This window comes from Echeneis naucrates, chromosome 3 (genome assembly GCF_900963305.1).
Source record: "Echeneis naucrates chromosome 3, fEcheNa1.1, whole genome shotgun sequence".
In the NCBI taxonomy this organism is placed as follows: domain Eukaryota; kingdom Metazoa; phylum Chordata; class Actinopteri; order Carangiformes; family Echeneidae; genus Echeneis; species Echeneis naucrates.
Window position 1 is genome coordinate 7,083,638 of NC_042513.1, and position 27,678 is coordinate 7,111,315.

General features: G+C 38.9%; 1 protein-coding gene across 5 annotated transcripts; it reads left to right on the plus strand.

Moving 5' to 3' along the window:
* scml2 (Scm polycomb group protein like 2) lies at nucleotides 1–25,911 on the plus strand. Of its 5 annotated transcripts, none has more exons than XM_029498226.1 (14): nucleotides 1–123; nucleotides 3,545–3,627; nucleotides 3,866–3,934; nucleotides 4,239–4,309; nucleotides 5,287–5,521; nucleotides 6,403–6,491; nucleotides 7,086–7,329; nucleotides 20,438–20,760; nucleotides 21,108–21,231; nucleotides 21,408–21,614; nucleotides 22,474–22,650; nucleotides 22,854–23,069; nucleotides 23,448–23,602; nucleotides 23,817–25,911. In XM_029498226.1, the coding sequence occupies exons 2-14, from the start codon at nucleotides 3,606–3,608 to the stop codon at nucleotides 23,940–23,942; spliced, it is 2,058 nt and encodes a 685-aa protein (XP_029354086.1). In that variant the 5' UTR covers nucleotides 1–123; nucleotides 3,545–3,605; the 3' UTR covers nucleotides 23,943–25,911. The 5 variants fall into 5 exon arrangements, with proteins under 5 accessions (XP_029354086.1, XP_029354089.1, XP_029354088.1 ...); XM_029498229.1 differs by having other exon boundaries at nucleotides 21,111–21,231; XM_029498228.1 differs by having other exon boundaries at nucleotides 37–123; nucleotides 3,583–3,627.
* Nucleotides 25,912–27,678: the final 1,767 nt, after the last annotated feature.

Genomic DNA, 27,678 nt, shown 5'->3' on the forward strand with positions numbered 1-27,678 from the left:
CTCCAGTGGAAAAATATGAATTACAGCACTGCGTGGTGGACATGCGCGGCGCTGCAGCGAATATGGCGGCTTGCATCTGATAGAAAGTGAGGGATCTCCCCATCAAAATACTCCGCTCTCACGGTTGGTACGGCTCATGTCTCATCGTTCCTCTCGCATGCTGTAAAAACGGGGTTTTTGTCGCTCGCTGGCTTTTTCCGGGGCTGAGCTGAGCGAGGCTCGCCAGCTTTTGCTGCAATGTGTCCGTGCAGTGATAGATCCTGTGTGTTTATACTGTAGTCCGTGCAGACCGACAGACGGCCACACACCAACTCTGCACATTTCCCCTGGCTTTCCGATCACCGGATTCCTGCAGAGCGTTTCACTGCAACTAACAAAAACGGTGTTTTGTCGTGACCCTGCAGGGCTCGTTGTTGTAATGTAACGTTAGCTGTGTTTAGCCTGTATAATGAAACACTGTCCCGCCCACTAAATGTGACCGTAAACCAAATGAAAATGCGTCACAGACTTTTCCCCACATTTCATTTTTCTCACATTCTGCCTATTCGGTCTCCTGCTCTGTCTCTTCATCCTTAATTTAGATTCTACAAATTAAAAAAAAAAAAAAAAAAAAAAAAGAACAAATAAATAAAGGAAAACAGAAGCTCTGACTGCCTGCTCCAGCAGAGGTTTGATGGAGCCTGACTCAATTTAAATGATGATATACAGAGAAATATTGGCGAAGGAGCGTAGTCCCAGTTAAAGCACCCTGAGGTGACGCCCTGCAGCGGTGATGGGCTCACCGACATCACGTTTGTCCTCTAACCAAAGTCCAACAGAGGGAGGAGCTGCTTGGCAAACTCTCAACTCACTTTGCCAAGTTTTTTTTAATGGCTTAACGATTTAAACTAATTAAAATCAAAGTTGGTATTTTTTTTTACTGAGCAAGAAGTCCAGACATTTGTTTGGTCGAGCTTCTGAAATGTGGCGCTCCAAATTCGGCAATTTATTCGTCTTTTCTCATTTGTAAACCAAATCAGACAATTATTTTCCTTATTTTTTTAATTCCCATGGCTGAGACAGTTGTTCTCTAGATGAACAGATTATTGATTTTATCTGTGAAAGGTATTTGCACTTGCACTGGAGCAGCTCAAATATATTTAGTTTACAGAAAACAGAGGAACATAGCCAAGTGTCTGTGTGTGTGTGTGTGTGTGTGAGGATGAAAAATGTAGATTGTGGCAGATTTAGTAGGGGGTCAATCAACAAAATTATCCTTTTCCCTGTTTATGAGCAAAATGGATCTCTGCAGTTTTTCCCTTGATCAGTGAGAAAAAAAATGATGCCACTCTGCTTTAGAAAGTTGTGGCATATTCTGACATTTTATCAAACAAGTAGTCAATAGTTGCACCTTGTATCTAAGTTTAAAGAGACGAATTAAACAATTTCAAGCAGATAACTGATTTTTTTTGGCTTATCGGTCTAAAAATAAAGCAAACTTAATTTTAGCTTGTATTGATGTTACCTTTTCTCTATTCTCTTTTCTGTTTTGTTGTACAAAGACATCCAGTCTAAGCACATGTCCTGTAGGTTTTAATACTCCATACCATTCCAAATTAATGGTTTATGCTGTAAACATGTAAAAGAAACTGTGGATGTGTTATCTGTTGCATCTGAAACAACCTCAGACGATCAACAGTAAATAATGAGCAATATGTGAGGATTTGCTACTTTCTTTGTTTTGTTTTACTGTAAATTAAAAATGTTTGGCCCATTGGATTTGTTGTCAGACAAATTAAGCAATTAGAAGCCATCACCGGGACTGTTTGTTGTATTCGCAGTGAAACAAACCATTAATTATCCTCAGACAGTACTGTATATTACGTCATGTAAAAAGAAAAAAGAAAAAAAAAACTATTTACGTGTGAATCAAATATCCCAAAGAATGTGAATGCTTGAAAATGCAGTCCAAATATAAGCACAGAGTTGTTTTATATCTTAAAAAAATATTTTTTTGCAAAAAGGATAAAGTTTTACTTTACTTTTTTTGTATCATAGAAAAAAATTCCTCTTACTAACACTTTGACAGCTTCTCCTGTCAAACAAAAGTTACAACCAAGATTAAGATTTTTTTTCGGATCATCTCGCTCTCAGGGTTTGTTAGTGTCACACTAATCCCAGATCAGTGGCTGCCTAAGTGGTAATGGAGGTCATAAAAATGAAGTGCTTTCTGGTCTACTGCATGGTTTTGTCTGACTCTCTCGAGTGAGGCAGACAGACCAATGCAAACATTGAACCAGCCTGAAGCTGAGTGAGGAGCAGAGCAGGAATCCTTTTCATGTCAGCCAGCAGATGTCCCACAGTCTTAATGACTTTTTATGGCAGCTTGGAATCTTTATGGCTCCTTTTGACTCAATGGGATTCGCTGCAGAGACGGCAGGGTCTTCAGAGAGAAGGACAGACGTAATACTTTGCAGATGCAAACATTTTTGACCCTGAGGAAGATACTGGCTGCCTGGCCGCTGGGAATATTTTAACCTTTGAATTTTCCGGATTTCATTTGGAATATATCACTTTTTCTGATGCTCCGCTACCATGGATTATAACTCTGTTTCATTTGGAGCAATTACTTTGTATAGACAGTGTAAGCAGTGGGACTATGTGGAGAGTTTTAGTAAACTTGATTTCGATGTTTGGGCAATATGTTCAGGTATAAACTGTTTGCTAACAATTTTAGTCTTTAAATGATTCTTACAGTGTACTCTGTAGTGAAGGAAATGTTTCCAGTGTGGCAAAGTGTTCAGAGGACAGAGGAGTTCACATGCACTATTAGTTTGACACCTTTTAAAAAATATTTTATTTACATTTTTTTCCAATTTAATTTCCATCTGCAGCATTCTTTGAAGGCAAAAATGAATCAAATTGTGTTGCAAATCTCCTGCTTTACTTTCAGAAAGGATTTTGAGTAATTTTTCCAATAAAAGCTCAGCACTGAAGCCTCCAGATAATGTTACTGAAACAGGAGTAAAGCTTGTAGCTGAAGGGGACTATTTTCAGCCATGGATTAATATTCTTTTGGAGCTAAATATTAACTGCCACAGGACTGTGTATGTGCGAGTGAGTCAAAACAAATTACAGCATGTGCTTTCATGGTGAAGGAACAGTGAAACACTGACACTAGCTCATTGTGTTTTTAAAAGACTGAGGAATTGATTTTATCAGGCTTTAGCCAAACAGACTATACTTGTTGATTTTGGTGATTTCGTGTCAATTCCATGACGATGGGAAAAAATATCACAAGCCAATTAAAAAAAAAAAAGTGTTAAGATAGTGTTTCATTAAGATAAAAATACACTGTTTGATATTTAATAAGAGTCAAAGGAGTCAAAAGTAAATGATGATGGTAAAAAAAGAACTGAAATTATATTTTGAATAAATGGTCCTAAATTCAGGTTTACTGAACAAAAGGCAGCACTTTGAGATATCTTATGAAATCCCCCATCAAACACGCTTATTTTTAAATATTCTGGATGAAGTGTTTGTTCTGTTTCTGTCTCTTCTGCAGTTTAAGTAACGGTGTGTCTGACTTCACCTTCTCTGCAGTAGCACACTGAAGTTTGGTCATCATGGGCCGGACACCACACAGAGGTAGACCTTTACAGAGCTTTTTTTTTCCTAGCTGTTGGACTGATTCTGAAATGAGCTGAAAGGATGATTACAAAACAAAGAGAGAAATGTCTTTTGGTGTTTTGTACGTTTGATGTTTGTTCTGTTTTTATTCAGATCCACCCTAACCCAGTCACTGGTTTTATGCTTTCATAAGTTAAAGCCTGCATGTCAGGTGCTTCCAGACTGACTAGTGGTTCAATCACCATTTTGATTTCAGATCAGAAAGAGGAGAAGAAGGAGAGACGAAGTAGCATCACAGCAGGCTCTGCTCTTGACAAATCCAATGGTTAGCAATTCTGAATTCTGCCTTCCCCTTTTTTATTTTTTTGAAGGTCCTTTTATTAATGGTCAAAAATATAAAACATTTTGCAATAAGCAGTTTTTTCTTTCAGTTAGTTCTGTGTAAATGTTGTAGAGCAGTGATCAATTTTTTTCAAACCCAACCCCTCATTTTTTTGGGTTAATTCACAGTAGTACATTTATAGTAGATGTATTTAATGTTTGTTTCTACAGTGCTCTCTGTCTCTTTATCATACTTTTTTCTAAACGTCTTTCAGTAATCTGGAGTTTGCTTCTGTCATTCTTGCTAGAGCCATTCAGTTGGGAAGATTATCTGAGAGAGACGTCCTCCATTGCAGCGTCACCTTCCTGCTTCAAACAGGTACCTGCCCATTTACACGCATGCTTAAGATCCCATTTGTTTCCTTCATATGATTCCTTAGATTTAGTTGTGAAGTTGTGAACTGCAGTCTGCTGTGGCTTAGGACAAGCATGTTCATTCTGATGTGTAAATAGGTATTGCTCTGGTGTTGTTGCATGATTTTCTTACTTTCAGCAAAGATCCAAACCAACAGTAAATATATCCTTCAAACAAATGTTGTCTGCTCAGCCAAAGCCTGGAATATCCTGCAACTGTGTTCCACAAAGCTCCACTATGGAAAATACTAAAAAGTGTCATGTTGATTCATTTTAAAGAACATGGGCACACAATTGCATTTTAAAATATGATCAAATAAACTGTATCTGCTAGTACATTATTGAAAACTTTAATTTTTAAAGATGTAAATGTGCAGGAGGAACAAATGGACTGAGAACACAGCCAGACAAGAAGTGACAAAAGCAGTAACACGTGGCTGGTTTTGGTCTATTTGTGTGATTTGCTGAAGAAAATTGCCAATCTGATCCTTTCTTTAATGTGAATGGGTTAAATCTCAGTGTGTCATAAACTAACCTGTCAGATTAAAACACTCCCTTTTACCAAGTGATGATGATAACAAAAGCCTTATTGCCCCCCGAGGGAATTTGGTTTGAACAAGAGAGCACAAAAAAAATATTACCATACATATCAGCATACAGCAACAACCATAAGTATTTAAAATCACCCTAAAGGCCATCATTAAGATCCATTTTGTAGAAATGCCAGGTGCTAGAATAGAACATGAAGTGCTTGTATTATTAAGTCCAGCATTATGTCATTATCATGTCTCCAATGTGGAGTTTGTATTGTTTTAAGTTATGTTATTATAATCAGGTAAAGTCGTCATCAATAAGAATAATACTTGATTAGGTGTCAAATCACAAATGCTTTCTCCAAAATCAATTTTGTGTCAGCCAAAGTCTCTTTGTGCCCCTCTGCAGTCCAGAGTACCACCCTCCAATGACTTCAAAGCAGGTATGAAGCTTGAGGCACGGGACCCTCGCAACTCGAACTCAGTGTGCATTGCAACGGTGATGGGCATGATGGGTACTCGTCTGCGCCTGCGTCTGGATGGTAGTGACAACACTAATGACTTTTGGCGGCTGGTGGACTCGCTGGACATCCAGCCAATAGGAACCTGTGAGAGAAACGGAGACATGCTGCAGCCACCACTGGGTGAGGCATTTCAGTTTTTTCATCTTAATTCTTCCCCAATATCTTAAATCGACTGTATGTTCAACACACACACGCTTCAGGGTGAATCTGGGATTATCAGAATTTTTCCTTCACAATCATGGTGCAAACTTATTGGTTTTTCACATCTTGTGTTCGACCGAACTGCATCACTGACATTTTGCTGAATCGCCTTTAAATTTTTGTGAAAGTTATGCACAAAGTTGTGAGTTAACACTGACCTTCACTGCTGACAACGAGAATCTAATGAGCTGATACTTGTTTCAAGGCAATGGTGAGACATTGCACTCACAAGGCTAAAGTAGTTTTATGTGGTCCCCATAGTATTGAACTTTTGTCTTTGAAAAGGACAACAGGAAACATAATGTCTACCTAGCAGTTGCTAGGTGATCTTAATCAGGTTAACAATGGCTCTCCTATTAAGCCATGGCAGTGTGATGATGTGCCAGCTAGAGTGTGTATAAAAAAGTGGGCCCTTTAAAGTAGGTCAACTCTCGGGTGCTTTAAACCTGCAGTTTATGTAACGTCCATCAGGGGGCGCAAAAAGAACTCTATTGGTCGATGAGAAAATGATTTATCAAATCAGTAAATGTTTTCGTAATAGACTTATGGTCTTGTTCAATACGTTATGCTGGTCATTTAAAAAAATGTGGTTACATTTAGGATAAAATAGACAATAAAACATGTAATGCATCAGTGTGTGACAACTGTGGGATTGATTAACTGCACCAGAAATGTTGTCCTGCTGGAGAAAATACAGAGCAGGTCAGATGTACTCTATGTAGCTCTATGGAAATCGGTCATCTTTGATTTGAACTTTATTTTAGTTATCTTGTTATAAATGCTACTGTTCTGACGCGCAGGTTTCAGGATGAATGCCTCCTCTTGGCCCATGTTTCTCCTGCGGACGCTGAGCGGTGCAGAGATGGCGCCTGCCTCAGCCTTTAAGAAGGTAATGATGACTAAAAGGCCCATTTGAATATTTTTTAACGGAAGCTGCCAAATCTTTGTGCTGATGGTTGTTATCTATTAAATGTAACATTATTTGTCAAATAAAAATGAGTGAGGAGTGCAAAACAGTCAGTCATTAAACATTGTGGGCCACTATTGCACCGAAGACACATTGAGCAGCCGCTCGCAGCTCAACATACTGTATGAAGGTCAGACAGTTCGAGTGAAAAGCCACTTGAAAGTGTAAAGTCGCAGAAAGTGTGAAAAGCAATCCATCGTTGGCAAGGAAACACTGTTGATGTGCCTGTTTAGTTGCAATTTCATTTTGTTATTACTACTGAGTCCACATTAATTAAGGGGACATTTTGGTCATAAATACTCACAATTTATTTTTATCTGGTTAAACTGATTACATTTTCATTGTTGACTCGTCTTTTGCATAGCTATTTGAATTTAATGATGCTATTTAAAAGCATATATATATGAGACACTATATTATTTATTCACTTGTTTATATGGTATGTTGATACCATATATACCATAGTTGGTATACCATAATTGTCATGTTGATGATGTGCTGTATCTGTGTGTTTAGGAACCAGCTAGCCCTGCTAAAAATTACTTCCAGCCTGGCATGAAGCTGGAGGCAGTGGACAGGAAGAACCCTTACCTGATTTGTCCTGCTACAGTGGGAGAGGTCAGAGGTCAGGAGATTTTCGTCATGTTTGATGGCTGGCGAGGCGCCTTTGACTACTGGTGCCCCTTCGATTCCAGAGACATCTTCCCTGTTGGCTGGTGTGCCCTGACGAAACACAGCCTGCAGCCGCCCGGAAACTTCTGTGAGTGCTCCTCTTCCTGTTACGATGCCACCAGTCGAACACCAACTTCATACTATGAAGTTGAATTTATCCAGATAATGGGATAAAAATAGCTAAAAATATGATTTTCTTTAAGTTGTAGTTCTATAATATGTTCAGATTACATGTAATACACTGATTAATTGCACTGAAGTGTTATGTACACAGTCATTAGCTACCCTAAATAATTGTGCCATATATATGATATGATAAGAAAACGTCATTGCTGCACGTGTGCTTAATTGCTGCCACTGGGGTTCATGCCATTTTAAGACAGTGGCTGTTCAGTCTTGGCAATCAGAAGGTGTTCTTTTAGATCAATATTAAGATATTTTATGGTTATTGCTGTGTTTGGTGACAGTGATTGCATCAGATAATAAGAAAAACCACTAGACCACTTTTGACCACTAGAGAGCAGCACAAGAACAAATTATTTTGTATGTCCATCATGACAGGCTGCATGCTGAGTGGCTGCTGACAGCTCATCTTGTGACAACAGTGAACATCTGTCTGATTGTTCTGTGATCAGCCAAACTGCACTCCTTAATCAGTCTTGATACTGGGCGTTGTAGTTCTTTTCAGTTGTGTGCAGCAGTGAGAGCATGCGTGGAGCTGTTCAGGTCATGAATTCAGGGAACTTTGTTGTGTCTCTATCTCAATAAGGTTTGTTTAATAAGGTTTATACAGGCAAACTGTTATATTTGTAATATAAAGTAGTACCACTGTTTTATAGTTGAATTCATTTTACAAGTTTTTAAACCTGCACATTAGAAAATCAAGGTGATCGAGCAGAGGTGAAAGTAGTTAGTTCTAATGTTTAGGCAGAAGTAAAGTTCAAAAGAAAATCAGAATTCACCCATTAAAATTTTCAATTAGTAAAATTATGCATCAGGAAAATTGTAAAATAAGGTTTTTAATTTTTCATCATGCTAAATGCCTCAGTGTTACATAAAGCAATCAGTAAGCAGGCTATTATTGTCGTAATAGGAGCAAACTGTAAGTGATTCATATACATGCATGTGTCATTGATCTGTAAATAAGCATCTTCATATTTGTAGGTAAAATATTTATCTCCAAAATAACTTTACAGTTACAGAAGTTACAGCTTTCAACTTTGTGTAATGATAAAAATGTTCAGCGCTTACCATTGGTTAGGTCAAATATCTAATGCTGTAACTGATATTATAATAATAATTCATATTACTAATAATGTTACATATTTTTCTAAAGTTACATCAGGAAGATAAAAGCAAATATCCTTTCTAAGTGCTCAAGACATATATTTAGTTTGTAGGTTTGTAGGATCATATCATTTATCGGGTAATTATTTTTAGGTCATTATCCATTTTGAAGATATGTTTTAGTACAGATTTACTTTTGGCACACTGTAGTCAGCAGAGTCACTCCAGATTCAGTCCAGTCAGTCCAGATTCAAAGTTTTTTTTTCATCTGCCATGTTTTGGTGGTTCTTTGGTTTCATTTTGGCATTTTGATAGAAGTGACAAAAAGCAGCTTGGCAGTTAGAGAAAAAAAAACCCATTGTTTTTTCCACCAAAATAATCAAATATTTAAGGGAAAATTTTGAGAAATTCTTCTGTCTTTGAAATTGTCATTAAGCGTCCTAAGGTGTTTTATTTATTTGGGGTTCAACTTATTGAAATAGCTTCTGTTTTTTATGTAGTGCATTTGGAGAAAATTAATTGGACTTTGGATTAAAAATATATCTCTATAATTATCTCTAAATAAGCAGGGAAATGATCGTTAGTTGCCCGAATTTGCCCGAACATTATTTAGAATCTAATATAATCTCACGTTTTTTGTATGGATTTTTTTTATATTTTTGTTATGAAAGTATTAAAACTTATATTATAAACTTAATAACTTTAGAAATGCCTCAGATTCTTGTTATTTTAGTCATCACTAGTAAATTACACCACAATAGAGAATAACTTGTGCCAATTTGGTCTCTTAAAGAAAAGGGCTGTTTTCAGAAGCGTCAAAATCAATTATAGATTTTTTTTTTTTTTAAATTAAATTCCTTTCAATCCTAATTACCAAGAAGGATTTTCTGACATTTTAACCATCCATTATCCATTTTCTTGGGTTGGTTATTGGATTTCTTTTTTAAAGAAGCCTTTTTTTTTTTTTTTTTTGCCAGTGGCTTTGAAGAAAAGAGCCATTTTTCCATAAAGATTGGAAACATGAATGTCATGAATGAATTATTATTATTATTATTCATTTATCATTTTTGAGGGAGGGAAGGAGACCTGTTGATGGAAGTGTTTTTCATTGGGTTGGAATTAGTATTTAGTTGACCTGCAAACTCACCACTAGATGCCACTAAGCCTACACACTGGTCCTTGAAAATAAACAAGAAAGTGCAAGTAAAATGTCTTAAAAAAACAAACTTAAAATACCATAAAACAATCATGACATGTAATTTGCGTTAGTGTCATCCTAAAATACATAGCAAAAACGTTCACTATCTTTTTCCATGTCGCTTTTTCATTTCTATTTCTTAATATTCAGTATTTGTTTGATCTGTTACTTTCATCAATACTTTTTCATTGACTTAAAAATTATTTGTAGAAGATCCTCCGCCTTTTGCCATTCAAGTCCACTGTGACAGAAGAAATAGATATCAGCAGTTTAGATGCTTAAAATAACTGGTTTTAAATAGAAACAACATAATATGAAGTGAAATGTAAAGTGCCAGGTTTTCAGATATCAAAAACTTCTTCTTCTTTTTACTTCTTCTACTTCTTCATTTTGTGTATTTTTGCATTGTAATAATTATTGTTAACCTCACTCATTCAAAACATTCACTTCTTCTATCTATGGAAATTAAAGCTTTAATTTATATATTTTTTTATTTTACTGGCAGTAATGAACTATTCATCATCAATCAGGGTGTAATTATATAGTGATTAAGCTCAGTGGTTACAGGGGGATGTCACAGTGAGATTTCCTCAGATACTGAAGAAGAATGTTCAAGGTTTGGGGGTTTAGTTTCTTTGGCATGTTTAGACATTTGCCATCCATCACAATCATGGTGACAAAAGGCATTAGAGGAAGTCCTTTGATTCTGAAATTTGACAATTTGATGAAGTTAAGCAGGTGTAGGCAACAGCGATCATTCTCATTTTTGCTTTATTTGTAACTCCTGTCCAGTCATTTCCTGCCCTTCATCCTGCTCTTGGTTGAAAGAACATGCGGCCTTCAAGTTCCCAGACCGACAGGCTTGATTAATTTGAGGTGTGCACATATGGATGTGTGTATGTGCGTGCGAATGTTTAGGTTTCCTCCTCTTGGTTGATGGATGACAGCAGTTACATGTCAGCCAGTGTATGTTCTCAGTCTTCAGGCACTAAGCCAGTAATGTTTAGCTGTTTGAGTGTTTATGAGTCTAACCAACGAAACACTAATCATTGTTGGAAACCATCACAACGTGATATCTGGTTCTCAGAGGTTTCACAGATATATTTTACACTGGTCTGCCCAATGCCAGGCCATTTGTAATTTAGCTTTTAGATGAGTGTAATGTACATTGGAAAGTAAGAAAAAAATTATACTGTTTTTTCTAAAACTATATATCTGTACTGCCAGACTTTGGAGTTACTATAATAATGAGTTTCAATGCTTTCAGTGCATCAACAAGCATGCTGCAACTAAGACAAGGATATTAGAAATGTGCTATCGCAGAAGTGCCTTAAGAGCAAACAAATATGGATGTTTTTAAAGCAGTTGAGTGGAAATGTTGTTGTAGACATTGTTCGTGGTTACATTTGGAAACTGTCCTGAGCCTGGTTGGTGAGTCAGCAGGAGTATTGATACCTGTGACACAAAGGTCAAAGCATTTTTTTCTTGTTGTTGTTATTAGGCATTTATTTACTAGCTGGCCAGTCAAGTCTTACTAGCCAAATTCAAAGCCCGCCATTGGAAACTAGTGTTAGGTCTTCCCTTGCAGAAGTAACCCATGTGCAGTTAGGAGAGAAAGCATAATGTAAATTACCAGACGATAATGTTTGTATTCATGTAAGTGTATAAGTAAGACTTGCTTGAAGTTTTAATGAGCTGATAATTAGCTGTGTGTAAGAGAGAAGGAGTGGAAGACTCTTTAATTACTACTACATTTATAATTTCAAATTAGCTTTCATCAAAGTTGTCCTATTGTGACCCTGCTATGCAGTTTTGTAAGAAGCTACTGAGAATGCCAAGATCTGGTGTCTAATTATTTTCCTTTTTGTTCATTAAGCGTAAGAACAATTTATATTTTGGTATGATTCGTCTTTGCTGAATTGGGTCAAAATGCAAGAAAATTTTCTGTGAATAATGCATGAACAATACAGCATGCCTCTGTGCAAGGAGAATTGCAAACAGAAGATTTGTTGGGCTATTTAAGGGTAAATAATGGAACTTTATAGTAACTTACATGATGTATTTGGGTAAAATCCATTTTCAAGATACTTGATTAATATAGAAACATATACCACAGTATTCATTTCTAAAATAACAGTTCTGTAACTACATCTCTTTTTGTTGTCAGTATTTCTTTCTGCATCACCTGCTTTTAAAATTTGGTTGTTAGATGCTGAGCAAATCATATTCTCTGTTGAGATCCTGAATTACTGGCAATATATCCACTATAAATCTGTTTGGGAACACCATGTTGCATCCATTCACATCCAAGAGTCGATAATCTGTCTTGAATTTGCGATTAGCACTCCTGTCTGCCAAGCATGCCTTTGAATTGAAGGACTTTTCCATGCAGGCTTCCTCGCGCTGCTCTGCTCCACATTGTTCCAGAGTCAGGGTGATATTCTTCTATGCCACTTTTTCCTGACACCGGACCTGGCTATCTTTCATCGGGGAATGTCTGAATAGGCTAGGGTTACACTGAGGGGGACCTCCTTCTGGCTCATCAGATTGTGTTTGTGTGTGTGTGTGTGTTTGTGTGTGCATGTTGAGAGAAAGCCTGCTTATGTGTGCAACAACTCCAAGAGTTTGCCCCTTTCACCCGCTTCAATCTGGACTCTTCTGATCCAGTTTAACCTTTTACCCCACCCATCCCTCATCCCATCCCCCAATCTGCTCCTGGAGCCCCACTGCTATCCCTTCTCCCCTGTCATTTCTCCCCCTCCCCCCGGAGGCTTGCTGAGAAGCAGGTGACTGATGTAGACTGTCGCTATGGCCTACAGATAACATGAATAAAGGGCTCAACCCCCCCAGCACACCACTCACCCACTCTTGCTTGCCTTCCTCTCTCTATGCAAATCTTAACTCACACAGACCCTCCTCCTCCTCCTCCTCTTTCTTCTGCTCATTTACTGGGAGGGAGGCTATACGTGCCTCAACCAGTAGCAGAAGAAGAGGCAGTGGCAGCAGCGTGGGCTTTCTTGTGAACTGCTGCCAGGAGAAAAGAGAGGGACGAGACAGCAGAGAGAAACCAGCTAATAGAGAGACAGAAAATAGACGACCATGTGTTGATGTGGCAAATATTTAAAAAAAGTCAAGAAGAGGGAAAAAAGTCCTGGACAGAGAGGGGAAACAGATCAACGGTGGCCAAGAGAAAAAGAACCAGGAAGGAACTATTCTGGGTGACTAGCATTGTTACAGACATTACTATCACCGGTGCCACTTCTACAAATACTACTGGTACTTCAGCTTCAGCAGAGACCACAACAGCTACAGTCAAGTTCTGCTTTTTTGGTGACGATTTCCTGGTGAGTGCTTGCAAAGCTTACAAAGTTGTTTTAGATAAATACAAGAAAAAAAAACTTTACTTGAGTTTGTGTCACCTGCATTTCATTAGAAAGGATATCTTATTTTCTAACACCAGATTAATATCACTAAATGCTGCACTGGTTACAATTTTAGTTTGTGAGTAACTGAAGTAACTCCAATGCAGCAGGGATTAAATAAATTCAGTTAGTGCTCTTAATTCAGGAAGTAGAAGTACAGTTTTTTTAGACTGAAATGTCTAAAAAAACAAAACAAAACAAAAAAAACTAAACAAAACAAAAGCAAGTACTTTTCCTTTCTTTTTCATAGTTGTGGGTAAAACAGAAAAAGGGAAGTGAAGCATAAACCTAGCGTTGAGAAAATAGTTGTGTGTCATCTCATAGCCACAACAGTCTCCTTGTAAATGATTAAATCTGCTGTTTTGACACTTTTCTATGTCTTTAGGAATGACTTGCTTTCATTTAGTTTCAGTGTGAGAAACTAGTGGCTACTGCTTGTCAGACTGACAGTCTGAAGATTGAACAGTATTGCTGGCTTCAATTAAGTTTGAAGTTGCATGTGTTTTTGATCATGTGGCAGAGAGTTGGGAATTAGTTTCCAAAAGGTTTAGGAAAGGATCAGCAATAAGTTTAATATTAAATATTTGTCAAAACGGAACACTCACACGTCATAGGAGAACAAATGTGATTTCTTTTTTTTTGTTTGACAGGGGAAACTTATGAACTGCACAGGAGTCTGCAGTTCATAAGTTTCATACAACCACAAATTCACTCAAAGGAACATCCTGTGTGTATGTACGTGTGAGTGGCTGACAAGATTGTTTCCACTAAGAGTGCAAGAATTGACTTTTTCCTGTCAAACTCTATTGTGCAAAAAACCAACAGCTGTATACACCCAATTATAATCAGTGATCATGCACCGGTGTCCTCCCACCTTAAAATAGAACCCAGCCTGAAACCGTCCCCCACTTGGTGCTTTAACACCTCATTACTGAGGGATCCACAATTTGACTTGTTAATAAGGAAGGAATGGAAAACGACTCTCCAGATGTATCTCCATCTCTGATCTGAGAAGCTGGGAAGGCTGTGATCAGAGGCAAAATTATATCTGGTTCCTCTTCCAAGAAAAAACAGGAACAACTGGCTCAAAAAACATTGAGGATAAGATTAAAAACTAACAGAACAATATGCAACAAGACCGAACGAGCAATTATGGACCCAACTGCAAAACGCAAAATTACAACTAGAAAATAAACAGTTTATACTTCAATAACACAGATACCAAAATTTTGAACATAACAACAAATCAGGCAAATTTACTGCAAATCAACAAAGAAAGATCTCTGATAACTGCAATTAAGGACTCAAATGGCAAATATACTCAATCACCCCAGAAACTCAATCACATCTTTTACAGCTTTTACCAAAAGCTATATTCAACAACAAACAACCCAAACCTAGAAGACATCCAGGCTTTTCTTAAAAATACAAATTTCCCTCAACTGACTGTAGAACAAAGAAGCTTCCTGGAGACGCCACTGACCATTGATGAACTATTAACTGCATTAGAAAATGTGCCTGCAGGTGAGGCTCCTGGACCAGATGGCTTCCTTTCTGAAGTTATGAAACATTTCTGGTCAGTGCTGGCTCCTCCATTCCTCAGGACAGTGGCCGGGATAAAATACAGGTTACATAATAATTCTCAGTGACCAAACAGGTTTTATCAAAGGCCGACACTCTTCAAATAAAGTTAGAAGGCTCCTTAATTTGATCAGCATGTTGCAGCACCACACAGACGTTATTGCTCAATCACTTGGTGCTGAAGAAGCCTTTGACAAAGTTAACTGGTCCTTCCAGAGTCATTTATCTGCTGGGTATCTGCACTGTATCTATCTAACTCATCCAAGGCTCATCGCAAAGCTTCACACAGACAAGGATGCCCCCTCTTTCCTCTGCTGTTTGCTATATTCATTGGTATCAGCAATACGTCAGAACACCAATATCAAAGGTATCTGAACACAAAATCTATTTATATGCTGACAATGTCTCATTCTACTTGCAACAACCTCAAAGATCGTTACAGGAAGCATATAACTGTAACTCAAATCTCTCAGCCCTCTCTGACTACTCCAAATGAAACAAATAAACTATTTATTCTCCGTGATCCCATTTAAGCCCACAGCAAAGTGGTTCAAAAATTTTGATTCTGCTATTATAAAATTCTACTCAAAGAACAAAAAGACAAAAACCCTTAAAAAAAAAAAAATAAATAAAATAAAATAAAATAAAATAAATAAATAAATAAATAAATAAATAAACAAATAAATAAATCAGAAGGAGGATTGGATGCACCAAATGTAATAAATGACTACTTGGCAAATCAGCTGCAATGTATCACCAAATGCAGATTAGAACTTCTTTCTTATTGGTGACCTGACAACAACCAACTTACCGAACCATCTATCCCAATCTGTTCTCGTAGCTCTAGCCATTGCAAAGAAAACATTCCTAGTTAACTGGAAAAATAAACAGTCTCTTAACATCTCCCACTGGTTGAACCTTCTTGCAGAATATATATCATTGGAGAAAATATCTGCTACCTGAAGCAGCATTCTGACCTTGCCTGCTCGCATATGCTATCTCTGCACATATATGTACATTTCCTGCACTATAATATTGCTCTTTCTGCTCAGGTGATAACTTTTTATCACCCTCCACATCCAGGATCACTACTGTGACCACAGCACCTTGAGCATGCATTAGGGGTGTTCCTGAGGGATCTACTTGGCCAATCTCACTGGCCGACCTCTCAGTTGGAGGGTGAGCTTTGGTGCCTTGCCTTCGGTGTGCACCCTGTGGTTCCACATTTAGGTACACAACATACATCCAATATAAGATTTTAATGCACCTTATTCCCGCCCTCCTCTCCTTTGCCCCAGTCTTAATGTACCACACCACTTCCAGGCCCACTTATTCACAGTGCAATGCTTTCTCAACAGGGATTGAGGAAGCACAGGAAAGACGCTCTCACTTGCAGTTAGTCATGGCATGGCTCAGGGGGTCCGGTCCTCTGCGGTTGGGTGGCACATGGGGCTGGCGGCCTTGGGGTCCTATGGCAGATGGTTTGGTTGGGTGCCCATTCTGTTCTGAGGCCTTGTGGCTGGGCTTTGTCTCCTAGAGTTCCCTGGTGGCTCCTGTGGGTTTGACATTGGCTGGTGTGTTTGCCACTTCCTCTCTCACTTCTGGGGGGGTTTGGGGCTTCTACTGGTCCATGGAAGATCTCCTTCTCCTGCAGTCTCCTCGGTCTGTGTACCTACGGGGCGTGGGTCCGGCACCCTGCTGCCACCACAGCTCCCGACCCTGCAATCCTTCCCCCCTTCGGTGGCATTGCCGGGGTTCCCGAATGGGTGTCTTTGACTCAGTTTTACACATGCACATGTGATGTCACTTTCCAGCTCATGTTGGGTCACATCATGAAGAATTGATGAATCCAACCTAAAATACGATGAGCTGTTCTTTCATTCCATCACTACATACCTCATCTTTGGCTCTGCTCCTCTGTTCGGACACCTTCACCTATCTGGACTCCCATCCAGAGATCTACACAGAAACTCTCTGGACTCTCTTAATCCTGAGTGAGGCAACAGGAAAAGCACAGGATCCTTCACTCCACTAGTTCCTACCAGCACCACCCGCTTCCCTTCCCCTGTCCATCCTTCTGCATCTTCTCTGTGCTTTGTCCCCCCCCTGTATTCACTGAGGTGTAGCTCTGCCCTCCCTGCTGTACAAAGGTCTTTTCACTCAGTAAAGATCAACAAACTAGCTTCCAGGCAGGACTGCTGATGGTCACATACAAGCACTGGAATAATAAAATATTCAGCTGCAAGACTAAAAGTGCATCAGTCTCATAAAACTATGTGTTGTTAAACTATGAGGACAAATACAGACAAAAGAAAAAAAACCAGTGCAATGCATGCAGTAGTGTGTATGTATGTGTGCATATGTCCTGGGTGTGTGTGTGTGTGTGCAAGGGGGGGGGGGGGTAATTAGATGAGGGGCAACTCTGTGGTGCCCTTCCCCCCACACCGCCCTAGACAGCAGACGTACTTCTCAACAACACTGTTCTAATGCATGTGGATTACACGCACACACTCACACACGCACGTTTCCTCAGGCTGTGGTTTACGCAGGTCAACGGGTCGAGTTGGAATTATATAGTCATGATCAGTACCATATGCCTTTGTTTTGATGCATTGTATGTGTGCACGGCTATTTTGTTTTTGGAAAACTAATACTTTTGGAGATCTAGATTTTTATAGATGTGCATTTACCTTAATGTTTTTGCATGTTTTAAGTAAATTTTCTATTAATCACATTTTATGTGATTATATTATATTTTCGTTATTATATTTATATTTAAATTTTATGAAAAATCTAATCATTGTGTCAAGCACTGTTGTGTGATTTATTTTTTTTAGAGGAACACTCACTCATTGTTGATTCCAGCTCGAAGATTTGCTGCTTCTAGTTTTATGTCTTTTCAAAATGAATAACTTGGGGTTTGGGTTTCTGGCCAGAAAAAGCATGCAATTTGAAAAAGTTGGACTCCAAAGAATTGTGATATATAATATTCTGACATTTTTATTGGCTCATGAGTCATTTCAGAAAGTAATTGATGATGTCATTGATAATGAAGGGGTTAGTTGCAGCAGTAATGTGTGTTTGAACATACACAGCAAACATGTAAAATATACACTAGGAGGTGAAAAATGCAGAAAGTTTGCTGCTGGTTTGGTCATTAACCCTTTTACAAGCAGCCTCACATCTGCAGCTCAATCATTAAGTCTGTGCAGCCAAACATTGTTTGGACTCGCCGCGTTTTAATTTAAAGTCACGTTCAGAAAGTTACCATGGATACTACATTTTGGGCAAACGGTGTATGAAATGACGCATAAGACATTTTGAACATTTCCATCTGATTAAATGGTTCACCCACAAGAAATACAGCATTCTGGGTTTGAATGTTTCGCTCAGTTTCAACATCATCCAGCTTCACTGAAGAGCACAAATAAGCTTATACTGAATATACTTGATACTGATTTTCTTTGAAAGTTGAATCTAAAATGCAGGTGATGAAACTAATATGCAGTAGCTTTGGTGGCTGTCACATAAAGTGACAGGATTAGGTTCATATAGCTCACACGCCTAAGATTTATTTGTTATGACAGGCATACATCAAAGAAGGTGCACGCACAGATTTCCTGGTCAATTACAAACTACTGATACTGATTGGCCCCCTGCAAGCAAATTTTGATCTATTTTGTGGGGCTTATAGCTTCTTGCTCAGTGTGAATAAGAAGGCCACTATGCCTGCAGGTTGGTGTTGCTGGTTCTCTGAGAGCACGCTTTGTCTGACTGCTCCTGGCGAACAAATGAAATCTCACCTTCTGAAACAAAACACTGCTCTATTCTGCATCCACTTTCACTCATTTCCCAATTAAGCAGCTTTCCCGGTGCCCCAGCCAGCCCTCAGAGAATACTGTAAACCTTCCTGAGCTTCTCTATATCGCCTCAGTGAAGGGGGCTCTAATGAAAGCCTCAGCCCCCTTGAGAGTTTCCACATGCACTCTCAGGCCTCTGCTCTCACCACACAATATGTTGGCATTGAAATAGGAGATGCTTATCTCTTTTCTGCCCTTTCTTTCTCTTATTTTTGCACTTGGTCTTTCATAAAAACCTGATGACAATTATTTGATCAGATCATCGAATTACACTAATGAAGTCAGAAATGGGGTGGTGGTGCAACTGCTTTGTGTTTCTAGTTTCAAATGATGGCAATTGCCTTTTTATTTTATTTTAACACTTCAGCTGTGTAACATTTTAGAAAATTATTTGTCTTTTGCAAAGTCTTTTAAGTTAGAGGTTATGGCTAATCAACAGTGCTCCTTGGGAGCATGGGACTGAACATGCAGACACGGACTTCTGACATCTCAGGATTTTAACACTAGTCTGGCCTGTACCAGCCATGCTGATAATCAGTTTAATGTGGCTTTTCACAGATACAGCACCATGGGAGTTTTGTTGTTTTTAAAAACTTGATAGTTTACATACAAAAAAAAAACCAAAACAAAACATCATCATACTGAAGTGTATTGTCAGTTGCCACAGTCATTCAGCATGAACACCCTCATGGGACCCTCTTGGAAAAGTCTCTCATTATAAGTCAGACAAATAAAATGCCCTCAAGTGGTTTGGTTGAAACATACTAAGGATTTAAAACCACTCATGATGTGTTATGTAGGCCAGTGTAATACCTCTAATGTTGACACCAGCAATAAGACTTAAAATTATATTATGTATAGATCAGTAATTAGAAATGTTAACACAATCTCCAAGTTGCGTTTGGAAAGACTGTTTTCATTTTGGAAAAGAGAACTTGACAGAACTTGACAAAAACGTACTGGCAACTTAACCATTAATTCACAAATAAAACTGAACAGGGCTACTTAAGCTATCAGAAATTGAATCCAGTACAGGCTCTATACACTAAACATTAGGTCATCTGATGTTTATTAAAGATCAGTGTAGTTTCAAGGTGGATTTAATATGTGGTTTTCTCAGTTTTCCTCCAGTCACAACACATCTCGGTCAGGAAAATATTCTGCCATGTCTTAATGCTCATATTTCAAAAGAGATTATTTACTGATATATTTTTGGTAAGATATTTTAATATTGCAGCATTGGCATCAGCTCCAAGAATTCAATATGCTGTTCTGTTTATGTGGAAGACTGAAAATTCTGTTGCCATAATCGCTTTAGTTTTTTTTGTTTTGGTGTTTTGTTTTGTTTTTTTGTGTGTGTTTTTTTTTGGCATTGCTTGAAGGAGAAGTTTTGGTGAAACGGCTAACAGGCTGGTCTCTGGGGGTTTGTGACTTGTGACTCTGATTTCAGAGAGGGGAGGGGCTCAATACAAAGGACCTGCCCATCTCAAAATCCAAACAAATCTGCTCTGCAGGACTGCTCTGTTATTGATTTCTCCTCTCTATATGCTGTCCCTAAGGTTTTAGTGAATTGTGCCATATTTAGAAATGCCTGTTAATGTCTTTGAGCTGTGCATGGAAAGTAAATACGAAGACGTTGTTTGTGTGCATGTTTGCTATAATGTGAAATCTTGTACTTCATATTGAGAATTACTTACATGAATATACATACCACACGCTTAACAGCTAAATTACTCCCATATTTCATTCTTTCCTACAATCTTAAGTGTAGGGACATCTTAAAAGAGGAATAACAATATATTATTTATCCCTCCTTTTCTGTCTCCCTCCCATTTCCCATTCTTCCAGTCACCCTCCCTGGTGCCCTCCTTGCTCCTGTTTCTTCCACCTCGGCCTCCCTTACTACACGCCGCTCTTCATCCAACTCCTCCTCTATGCAGACCTCTTACCGACTGCCCAACCCCTTGCCACCCCTCCCCGTTCGCAAGGGTGTCCGAGGTCGCCGTCCCAAATCCCAGACTATTGCTTTGTTGAAGGCAGCGGCTGAGGCGGCTGCAGCAGCAGCAGCAGCAGGAGTAAATGGAGCATCACAGAGCCCCGCCAGGACCAGCTCTGACGTTCAACTAGCCCCCAGACCACACAGGAAGAGACGACCCAAACCTAGGAATAAGGTGAAGTGTCACAAGATTTATAATCTGTTATGCTGTGGGCCACTGATCCTGTCATTTTATGCTTTATGTATAGTGGCAGACATAGTTTTGATAAAGAGAAAGCATTACTTGACAAAAGACGGGAGGAGTTTAGTGGATGTTTATGCATGGTAAAATGCAGTAAGGACAATTGTTTGCTTTACAAGCTGCTGTATGGGTGGCCATGCAGTTCATATGCAGTCGTAAAAGATTGAGCACACATCTCTAAATAAATTATGAACTAACAGCTTTTGTGGGTTACAGAGAGTTAAAGGGACCGGGTTGTTTTGTTTGCTTTTTTTTTTTAATTTTAATTTTTTTTGCGCCAGAAGAAACCTCGGGTGTTGCAGTCCCTCGGGTCATCATCAGTTGCAACCCCGCCCCCAGAGACCAGACTGAGCTCCAGCCATGTCTCAGTGGACAGTAACCATAATTCAAATGTAGTCTGCACAGGTAAATTGGACGCTTGAATGTACATTCATGTAGATAGTTTGGGTTGGCTGTTGACAGTCTGCGCTTGTAAATTCATTAATTCAAGTAAAATGTTTTTGTTTTGAAAGGGATAAAAAAAAAAACTGTTTTGCTTTATGTGTCTTTGCTGATGTTTCTCTTTCTTTGTGACATTCTAGTCTGTGTGTATGTGAACAAGCACGGTGACTATGGGCCTCATCTTGACCGAAAACTGGTGCAGCAACTCCCGGACCACTTTGGTCCTGCTCCAGTCAATGCTGTACTTCAGCAAGCTGTTCAGGCGTGCGTGGACTGTACGTACCAGCCGTCTGTGCTGCTGTCGTTCCTACAGAGCCAGTCCCACACAGGTGGTGAAGTAATCAGAGGTAAATTCAGGACAACACATTTGATGTTCTGTCTAAAATAAATGTAAATTTACTAGGGTTCAAATAACTTTTTTCCTTCTGTCTACAATAAAAAATCCACATGCTGGTGGCTGGTAATGCTCAAGAAATTGCATGAAAGACAGTGATGCTTTTCTGGCATTTTCTACCTATTAAAGACCCAAGATGTGGCGTGTTAAGGAGCTTTAGAGAAGTTGTAAGGTGGATTTTTGCAAAGCTAAGGTAATGTGCTTCTGATGTACCTTCAACTTTTCTAAAACCCACATTGGGGGGGTCAGTCTAGTAATCCTTTAAAATTTACTTTTAACAACAGTCACTGGTGGGCAATTTAGAATGTATTCCCTATGCCATATAACCAGGATAAGCAATCAAGCAGGTGAAATTGGTTTAAGCTCACACTCATGGGTTGTGTTTGTCTGTGTGTGTGTGTGTGTGTGTGTGTGTGTGTGCACACGTGCAGAGGAATAAAAGAGTGCCTGTGGCAGCAGCTGATGTGAGCACTGTTCCTGTAATCAGAAGTGACATGTGCATCTAACCTGGTTTGGGATTCTGGGATTGGGTCTCCCTTGGGGGGCCAGATTGGCAAGGCCGTGGGTGAGGTTTGCTCGGGGGGGTTTAATTTGTGGATTTGTGAGCGCTTGGCTTGGGTGGGAGGGTGCAGTGCAGTCTGGGATTGGATGAAAAATGTGTGCTTATAAACGGCAGGTGCTAACCCAGAACCATCTGCTGTTTTTTCTTTAGCTGTGAATGCACACAGTGTGTGTGTGTGTGTGTGTGGGGGTATGTGCAGGTGTGCTTACATACAGCACACAAACTAATAGTCGATGTTCTGCCCCCCTAGTGCGGTCAGAGCATGGCATCCGCTATGTGAAGCTGCCCTCTGCCTCCAGTGCATCTTCAGTGCTGCGGTTCCTGGAGAACATGTGCCAGCATCTGGAGAGTGACAGCCTTTTCAGCTCGCAGCCGTTCAGCCCCTACAACAACAACAATGCCCGTTTCTACAATAAGACCAAGTCAGGTCAGGTCACGTGTGGATTTAAGCTTGCTGTATTTGCGATGTCATCTGTTTCCAAATTGCAATTTTTAATGACATTGAATGCTTCTTAAAACTGACAATGGAATAAGAGACATGCTGGGTTCAGTATTGTGCAGCAGTTTTTCTTTTGTCTTTTATCTGTGTTCACAATGTCTCAAAGATGCCCTTACCCCTTCTTGAAACAGATCCGCCATCCCACAATGAGAATGGCCTCTCCAATGATGATTCCACAAAGGATCCCGCTCCCAGCACCCGCTCTATTCACACAACATCAGACTACAGAGCAACAAAGAAGGAGCGACCATATTATCCTGGACACACGCACGCACCGCCACCCATACGTCGCGTCAGCTCCAATCCATCTGAATTAGGCCCTATGTGTCCACACAGACGAGTGGAGGGTAAGATTAAAAACACACACACACCGTCACCATAGCAAAATGCGGCATGTCATATGAGCGTGTGCTTAGAGCTACTCTACCGGTTGAATTTATATGATTGTCCATTGTGTTTAGTCCAATAACATCTCATTATGGGCTAGCTGAACCAAACACATTTTTTCTGTGATATAGTGTAATTTCTTCCACCCCTCTGCCACATAAATTCTGCAGTGTTTCATGCCGATAAAATGTCAGTTTGAACATGGCCTGAATTTCACAGTTTGTATTGCTCATGACCTGCCCAAAAAACCACTAATGTATATTATCATGATTATTTAATAAAATAGTTAGTTATTAGTTTGATTTAAGTGTCCTATCCCTTGCCATGACAATCTGCAGTTGCCAGCTCAACAACAGGCCCAGATCATGTGAAACATGATAAGGAAGTTTCAGGGAATGATGCGTCTTCCTGGTCAGTTGATGATGTCATTCAGTTTGTCCAAGAGGCTGATCCCCAAACACTTGGCCCACACATTGAACTGTTCAGGAAACATGTGAGTATTTCATTCATATGAACTTTCTTTCTTGTTTTCTTTCTTGCTCAGCTACGCTGGTTTTTACAAATTCTGTTGTATTACTTTGTTGTATGAATACACTCTTCTTAGACTTATATTTTCCTTAATAATCAAGCCATTATTCCGATCAAAATGCTGTGAGAGGAAGAGCTGGCGATGTGCCCCCCTGCTGATAGTGTGCTCCTCCCTGTAGGAGATTGACGGCAAGGCTCTGATGCTGCTGCGCAGTGATATCATTATGAAGTACATGGGATTGAAGCTTGGCCCGGCACTCAAGCTTTGTCATCACATCGAGAAGCTGAAACAGACTAAACAATAGAGGATAAAAAAATTCTTTACTCACTGGTTAACAAACACGTACAAACACATGTTATTCCACAGCTATCTAGGTGCAAGATGAATCCACATTGACCATTATTGTAGCCACTGCCGAGGACGTCCAGCTCATGGAGTGCTTTTTGTGAATTTAACGATTTTAGCAACCTGCAGGGAGTTAAAATAAAGCATGATAGGTATTTTATGAGCTGATTTGAATACTGTATGGCCAACAAATAGGTAAATTGACAAGGATTTCTGCATTTTCAGCCTAAAATTTCTTAATCCTCTTACTTGGGGGAAAATACTTGGCAATGTGGGGAAATTATTTACAAGTAGAACTGAACAGTGAAATTAAAACACAAAATATTAAAAATCCAATTAATTGCTGCAGACCCATCCTGAACACTTATTTTTAATAATAGAACCCAGTTTACTTTTACATAAGAACAGATATACAGTGTAACTACTTGGTACATAGGTAGTATCAGTCATCGTGATTTGTGTGTGTGTATATTTATACTTTTTCTTTTTTTTTTTGCCTTATAATGATGTGGAGGCCATAATTTGTCAATTAAATTACCTCTACATTGCCACTCTTTTACACATACACACACACACACACACACACGCACACACACACACACACACACACACACACACACACACACAAAGACACCCAATTATGCTGTAGTTTTTGTGTCCTCGGGTGGTTGTCTGTTAAGGTATTTTTTCCCCTTGGTGAGAATTTCAGGATGGAACCTCTGCACTCACGTTTGGGAAAGTTCAGGTACTGGCAGTGAATGTCTCACTGCTTATTTTCTAACAATGCAATAAAAGTTTCTAAATAACTGCGTCTGTTACTGCCAAACTTAATTTATACAAGCCAGTGACTTTTTGCAGTCATGAGTTATATTACTAACAGATACTGCACAACAGAAATGCTCAGTTTTGTGAATGAGAAGAGATCTAATTTTCATCTTAAAATGCTCCCTGAAGCTAGTTGTCACATAAAAGATTCCTCTTCTCTGTAACACTTCACTCGTCCTTTACAAAGATCATAAATTAACTTTGGCAGAGCGGGCCCCACAATTCATTAGTGTATATTTTATCTCGGAAGAAATAAATTTTGGAATTTGATTCTGTAGTGCAGAATCACTTATCTTGATCTCTTACCTTTGTTTCTGTTTCATGTGGTGAAATACATTCAAGCTGGACACTTGTAGCTTGAGCATTGATGTGGTTACATGATTGTATAATGCTCTAACAGTGGGACACACACACCATGTACGCATACAATGAGGGGAGGACTGTAAGTGTTTTAACATTAAACTAAAGGTAGGTCAGGAACTGTCAGGTTTGAGTGCTGTACAGAGAATTAAAGTGCTCCTGAAAGATTAAATGGTGGAAAAACTTTTGTATAAAGTCAAGCCAAAAGGTTGTTTTTTTATATCATTTTGTACTGTTTCAAAGTGTATCAACCTGTATCAAGCGTTAGTGTAATAACATTTTTTTTTCTGCCTGAAATTGTTTGTGTGTGCACCAACAAATAACTACTTAAAGGACAATGTTGTGTCCGAGTAATTATTCACATCTTAAAGTATTTATCTGTTTTCAATGGCAGAATTACTAATTTTCTGAACATTTCAGAACCATTTTCAAACCAAATCATGTCTTTTGTAGCTGCATTTCACACTGTTGCTCTCCTGTAGTGGTAACAAGTTGATACTTGAAACCATTTTGCTTTAATGTAAAACTCAGGTTTTAGGATTGTTTCTTAGATTATGTTTTACATCGTATTAGCGTTTTGTGTTCATTACTGCAACATAGAGGGACTGCACAAGAATTGATTATGTATATTTTTTATGCTATGTCATCAATCCGCAGCATTTCATGTGTATATAAATAACTTTTTACTGTAAGTTCAACAAAAAATGTTTGTTAAAAATGTTTGATATGTATTCACGCAATTAAACATTTGTTTACATCATCTTAGTGTTTGAAACGTTCACATCAGGTACATATGGTGGCTACAACAAACTCTGATGATCAAATAGTTTTTCTATTGTTTGATTCTTGGGCCAAAAGAGTTAGACATTTCTAGTAATTTGTGAGAAAGAAGCTAAGTTTGGAAGAAATTCTACAAAAAACAAGAATTGCAGTTACAAAAGGATTGTTCTGCAGCCCTGTCTTGCTAATCATCTCATGACCCCTCAATATTTTCTTGTGACCACTCACGGGGTCCTGGCCCTTAGGCTGTGAGCCACACACTTAGTCATTTGGATGGGTTCCCACAATGAAAACATATGGGTAAAAGGAGAGAAAACAAAGATAGGATGGGTGTTGAAAGAAGTTAATACACCAATGCGATAAAGGAAAAACAAACATACTTAAGAGCACCAGCAGAACTTAAATTCTTTTTATGTTTGGTTGGTTGTGTGTGTGTGTGTGTGTGTGTAAGTCTGTGAGGGATTAGTGGGGGCAAGGGTCTGAAGGATCATAGATGTCGTATTTAAGGAAAGTGACAGTCCAAAAGGAATCATTGTTCAAAAGATCGGCCAGTTCAAAATGCTCAGCAGCAGCCCTCTCAACAGAGTCTCAGTATGACTGCTTGCAGGTTCTTTCAGAATATGATGTGAAGCAGCTCTATTATCCCACAACACGCTCACAACATCCATCTATTATCTTTACAGCTTGTCTGTCCAAAGTACCCAGAGTGAAACAATGTATGGAAAGTCACGGAAAAGTGCTAGGCCCAGGTTTTTAACCCAGGCTTCATCACTAGAATACCACGCCACCCTGCTCACAGCCAGCTTAAAGGTGACTGCAAGGAATCAGCCTGTTTCCATCATGAGATGTTGGGACATAGACAATTTATCAGCTAATTTACAGTGTATTTCCTGTCCTAAGAGAATGTTTTAGTCTCTTAAATGTCTGAAAAGTCCTTGAAATGAAAAACACTAAATATTTGTAAACCATTTTCTTAAGTATATACTCACTATTGGATTATACTATAACAAATGACTCATTAGCTGAACACAGTTTTTAATGTTGCAGCCAATAAAAGTATGAGATTCTTAAATAGCATTTGATTTCTCCCTATCTTATCATAATGGATAATAAGAATAATATCCATAATTAAATTTTCAACTTAAAAACAATACTAAATACTAAATATAGTTACTTTCCACCACTGCTGATATTGTTTACTTTTAATGAAATATATGCAAATCACATTTATATCATAGCTTTAACGAAGCAACGTCAAACTAGGAACCAATGGCATTATCTGATGTGACAGTCGACTTGCTTATGAAGGGACACCTGAACGTTTTTTAGCGGCTTCTGTGTTTTTTAATTGGAGGAGCTGAATTATTGTTGGAGACAAACAAACTGCATGAAGTGAACCGGGCAGATATGGAAACAGCAGGAAACATCGATGTTGTTCGGTTTCTCATAGACACCGTCAGCTCCAACACCGACACCGGAATGGAGACCAAGGTTGGTTTACCGTGAAAGTTCCCGGAAAGTCTCACTTAATTAGGCGACATGTTTGTCCGTCGGGTCGCCGCAGCAAATGGACGTAAACAAAAGTGCCTTGGACGTTAGATTTTTAAACGGCAGGACCTAGAGGTTTTTTTTAGAGATTTCTTTAAGAATAATTCATTGGTTCGTTGGTTTTTTGTATGTACAATGATTCATAAAAATGGGGCCAGCAAATGCTTAACTCTGCAAAGTTC